Raw genomic sequence first — 4,352 nt, 5'->3', positions numbered from 1 at the left:
ATGGAGCCCACACATCATGCACCCAGGCTACCTTTGAGGCTTGGTGTGGGGGTGAGTGCTCTCATTCTTATACAGCAGTGTGACATCCAAAGGAATCTGCCCAGGCACAAGGCTCCAGGCTCCACCCTTTCCCAGAAACAGTTTCAAAAAGGAGCAGAAGAACACACAGTTTCCTTGTTTTCAAGTCAGATTTTCCCATACAGGCTCAGCAAAGTCTCTAAGTTCTAGCAACAAGCAAAATAGTCCAAGCTGACCCAACACTGCTCTGGGGCATGAGATTCATTTTTCCGGGATCAGCTGTAGTACAGGACTCTGCACAGGAGTGTTGTGCATGTCCTTGTAAAAGGAATTCAACGTTTTCAGCTAGTTTCATTCCCAAGAATCAGAGACACTGAGCTAAAGCTGCAGGAGACACTGCTGTGCTGATGAGAGTCTTCTGCTCTGCTTACAGAGAGGACTGCAAACACACCTGTGCCTGTGCCCAAACTACAAGAGAAAAGAGCTCTGCCAGAGGCTTTTAAAAGTGTTTATTGATGGTTATGAGATGGAATGATGGCGCAATAGTGCAAACCACTGTGCAATGGGAGAACACTCCCTTCCCAGCTTTCACATTTACTTTATTATACAGGAGACATGGAAAAGGGATTATATACAAAATGGGTCAGTATGCTGCATTTGCCACACTCCCTTGGGCTTTGGACAGATTCCTGCTCCCTCAGTGCATGTCAGTTCAGAGCTACGTGGAAGTGGGGAGCGGCTGCTGTGTTCTGCCCAGCTCTACCAGCTGGAACCAGCTATCTTCTCCATCTGCACACACATCCTCAGTCTGAAAAATCCTAGCACTTCACTCAGCCAGTTCCTGCACTTCCTGCTTCATTAAAGAATGGAAAACATCAGATGCTCACAAGCCACACATAATATTCACTAGTACACTGCAAGTGAGTTTCAGGAGTACTCTGCAGAAGCAAGATTTCTGTTAACACTCATCTATCCTGCTAGCTTGTAAACTTAGGCGTCCTTTCCGCACCTTGGTACGATCTTCTCCCTAAAACCTCCTAGAAACAATTGGGAGTGAGCAGCTAAACTCTGTATTTCCAGTGCTTGAAAGTCAGCATTGGAAGAGATTTATTTGTCCACTAATCAACCACCAGCTAGTTTGCCTAAGGAAGTCGCTTGTTAGATTGTAAGTCAAAGAACATTCTGGCCTCAAATGATGCATTTTGGGAAAAAACCCACCCCAATCAGGTTCAAAAAACTTAAGCACAGTTATGAGTCTCGAGGCTAAACTGACCAGCATGAGTGGTTCTAACTATCCATACATGCTCTCCTTGCCTCTCAAATCTGTTACATCAGCTTTCTCTTCAAGAGAATGTAGAACCACAGCCACCTGGAGACAATAAAACCATGGGGCAGACAGTGGGGACTTTAGAAACTGCTGGATTTAGGTAATGTGACCTGGTGGTATGCTGCTTTTGAATGTCACTCATTCCAGTCCAACAAAGTTACCTACACATACAAAATGTTGAAGTTGTGCCCCTTGTCAAAAACAAGACATCTCCAATGACTGATCACACTTCAGCATACAGTTGGGACAGGGAATAATACATTACAGAAAGCAAATCCACAAGATTTTTAGTTACATAAAACAAGAGAATCTGTATATAAACTGATAAATACTGTCTCCATGGTTCACTAATTCCAAATACTAGTTAATTGCACATTAGTTGCTAATATCTATTACTAGAAGTAGTTCCAGCTTGTGCTCTCTCAGGTGGTCAATTCATCTCCGAGACTAGTCAGTCTGTTCACTCTGAGGGAGAAACCTCAGCAGGGAGACTGAGTTCAATGGGAAGGTTTCATTTTGTTGTCTGCCAGATAATGAATCCGATGATTATACAGACCACAGCAAGGCCAAGGATCAGGATACAGATCTTCTTACGGGATTTCTTCTAAAAAGAGAAGGAAAAAAAGCCACTGCCAGTGGGAACAGAGGACAAGAGGAGAAAGCAAGGCCACCACCCATGTTACTAACTTGGGTCAACCAAAGCACCTGACACCCACAGTTATTTGAGAGAAGCATCCAGTATAGTCTGAACACTTCTACATGTTCCTTAAACTGTATGATCTCACAGATGGATGGTTTAGTTTTAGCAGTGCAGTGGTCTAAGAGATGCAGTTAAGTCAAATGTGACAGGTTTTGCTGCCCTCAAGGAAAATGCAAGCTCCAAATTCAGCAGGTCAGCATTCCAGCAATTCAGCTCTGTGGTGACTGTGGAGTTTGCAGATCTTTCCAGCAGAAGTTTCTGACATGTAGCATAAGAACAGCTCTGAACATGGAAGAGCTGCTGTGTGCCACCATCTCTCACTGAGCTAAGAGTCTCTGGACAAACAGGTACCTGTCCAGGTCCCCCTGCTTTAGTGTGCAAGGCCTTCAATGTAGACTTGTAGACCTAATCAAACTCCTAAGCACTTCTGATAAAATGTGCCCTTGGCCACTTGGGCTTGCTGTTGCATTTCTACAGATGAAATGATTTCATACACAGTTACTGTACTTGGATTTTATAGCTTTGCTCACTTTATTCATCACAGAAACCCACAGTTTGTCCATAGACACCAAATATTTTTAACTCGGTATCTAAGGATTTGAGGGTAGTTATATATAACCACTTCCTTCTCTATCTAGAAAAACACTTCCAAAGCATGTCCAAAGCTCCCAAACCCAGATTTATAAATACCTCCAAACTTTGTGAAGGAAGTCATGGGAAGAAAGAATAATACCAAATGCTGCCAGATGGTAAATGTTACTTCCCTCCCTTGCACTAAACAGCACTAGAGTTTTATTGCATTCCAGCACCTCCCACTTAACAGCTTGGAAGAGTTCAATATTTATCCTGTGTGGAAGCCTAAAGTCTCAGCAGTGAAACTCTGAATGGGGCTGACTAAAAGCAGAACCCTTATTCCTTCACAGAACCTTTTTCCTTAATAGACTCATAGTATCATAGCAAGTTAAGGGGTTGGGGTGGAGCTTAGAGATCATCCAGCCCCAACCCCCTGCCCTGGGCAGGGACACCTCCCACCAGAGCAGGTTGCTCAAGGCTTTAGCCAACCTGGCTGTGAACACTGCCAGGCTTGGGGCAGCCACCGCCTCCCTGGGCAACCTGGGGCAGTGTCTCACCACCCTCACAGGGAAAACTTCTGCCTAAGATCTAATCTCAATTTCCCTCTTTCAATTTCTCCCCTTTGCCTCTTGTCCTGTCCCTGCAGTTCCTACCCAAGAGTCCCTCTGCAGCTTCCCTGGAGCCCCTTCAGATCCTGGAAGGAAACAGAACCCTCGCTCCTTCCTAGAACTTGAGCCTACAAGGACAAGGATGATGAAAGAAACCTACCAGAAACATTGACTATCACACACAAAGGAGATTTAAGCAGCAATGAGAAGCCCTGCAAGAGATTTGATGGGACAGGGGGGTCAGACTATGGCTGGAAACTCAGCATTTGGAAAGAAGTGCTGCAGATCCTGGTCACCAGCAGTTTCCCAAGTCTGGGCATGGATTTTTGCACATCGGTGTCTTGGCTGATACATTTACAAGATGAATTCAACATGAGAATTTGTTCTTGTCTGTTCAGCTAAGTCCTAGGAACAGCAATGACAGGTAAACCCTTGGACTTGCAGGGCACACCTAGGGGAAGGGACAGACCATGTTTTTGACTCAGGTGCTTTAGCTATTCCTTGCAGCCAATTTTGAGTGAGTGCCAACTTGCACAGGCTGGTTTTAATAACTTGTTTGGTGTGCTGCAGCCCTCAGTGTGTGCCCTGCCATGTCTGTTCCGTTACTGCTCAGCTGACCACAGTGCAAGCATATAGAATTTACCTGATAATAGGCAGCTCTCTGTAACTGATCACTGGCTCTTTCCACATGGACCTCTGCACTTTCCACATTTGCCTCTATGCTATCTATGGAAAAAACAGGAGACTTCATTGTAAAATATTTCAGAATTTTGGTGTTTAAAAAACAGAACCATAAACACAATACTTTTCATGCAAAATACTGGAGAATTTAGTTTATATAGGCAAAACATGTAACTGAACTAAGAAGAAACTTCCTGTTATCTAAGCACACTTACCAATCATATCTCCTTGGTCATGAATCATCACAGCTAAATCCTTAAATATCTGATTGACATCCAAAATGTCTGCCTGGAGACAAGAGTTTAACAGGTTATAACAAATATTGGGTACAGTTTTCCTAACCCTCACTCTTGGTACCTCTTCTGACCATTGCTCAAAGGCTCAGAACAGACACCACCACTCACTGCCTGAGGTGGCTTGATGTTACTGGCGATGAACTTGGGAC

General features: G+C 44.3%; 1 protein-coding gene across 1 annotated transcript in view; it reads right to left on the bottom strand.

The window, feature by feature from the left end:
• Positions 1–1,211: 1,211 nt before the first annotated feature.
• Positions 1,212–4,352, bottom strand: part of LOC103805605 (syntaxin-12-like) — a 5,531-nt gene continuing 2,390 nt past the window's right edge. Inside the window, exons 3-5 of the mRNA XM_009078261.1 lie at positions 4,123–4,195; positions 3,870–3,952; positions 1,212–1,949 (exon numbers count right to left, since the gene is read on the bottom strand). Of these exons, the coding sequence (XP_009076509.1) occupies positions 1,857–1,949; positions 3,870–3,952; positions 4,123–4,195 (249 nt within the window). The 3' untranslated portion in view covers positions 1,212–1,856. The remainder of the gene's footprint in view (positions 1,950–3,869; positions 3,953–4,122; positions 4,196–4,352) is intronic.

This window comes from Acanthisitta chloris, unplaced genomic scaffold (genome assembly GCF_000695815.1).
Source record: "Acanthisitta chloris isolate BGI_N310 unplaced genomic scaffold, ASM69581v1 scaffold4017, whole genome shotgun sequence".
NCBI lineage: Eukaryota > Metazoa > Chordata > Aves > Passeriformes > Acanthisittidae > Acanthisitta > Acanthisitta chloris.
Note: the sequence above shows the minus strand (reverse complement) of the source record. Positions and strands in the feature narration are given on the sequence as shown.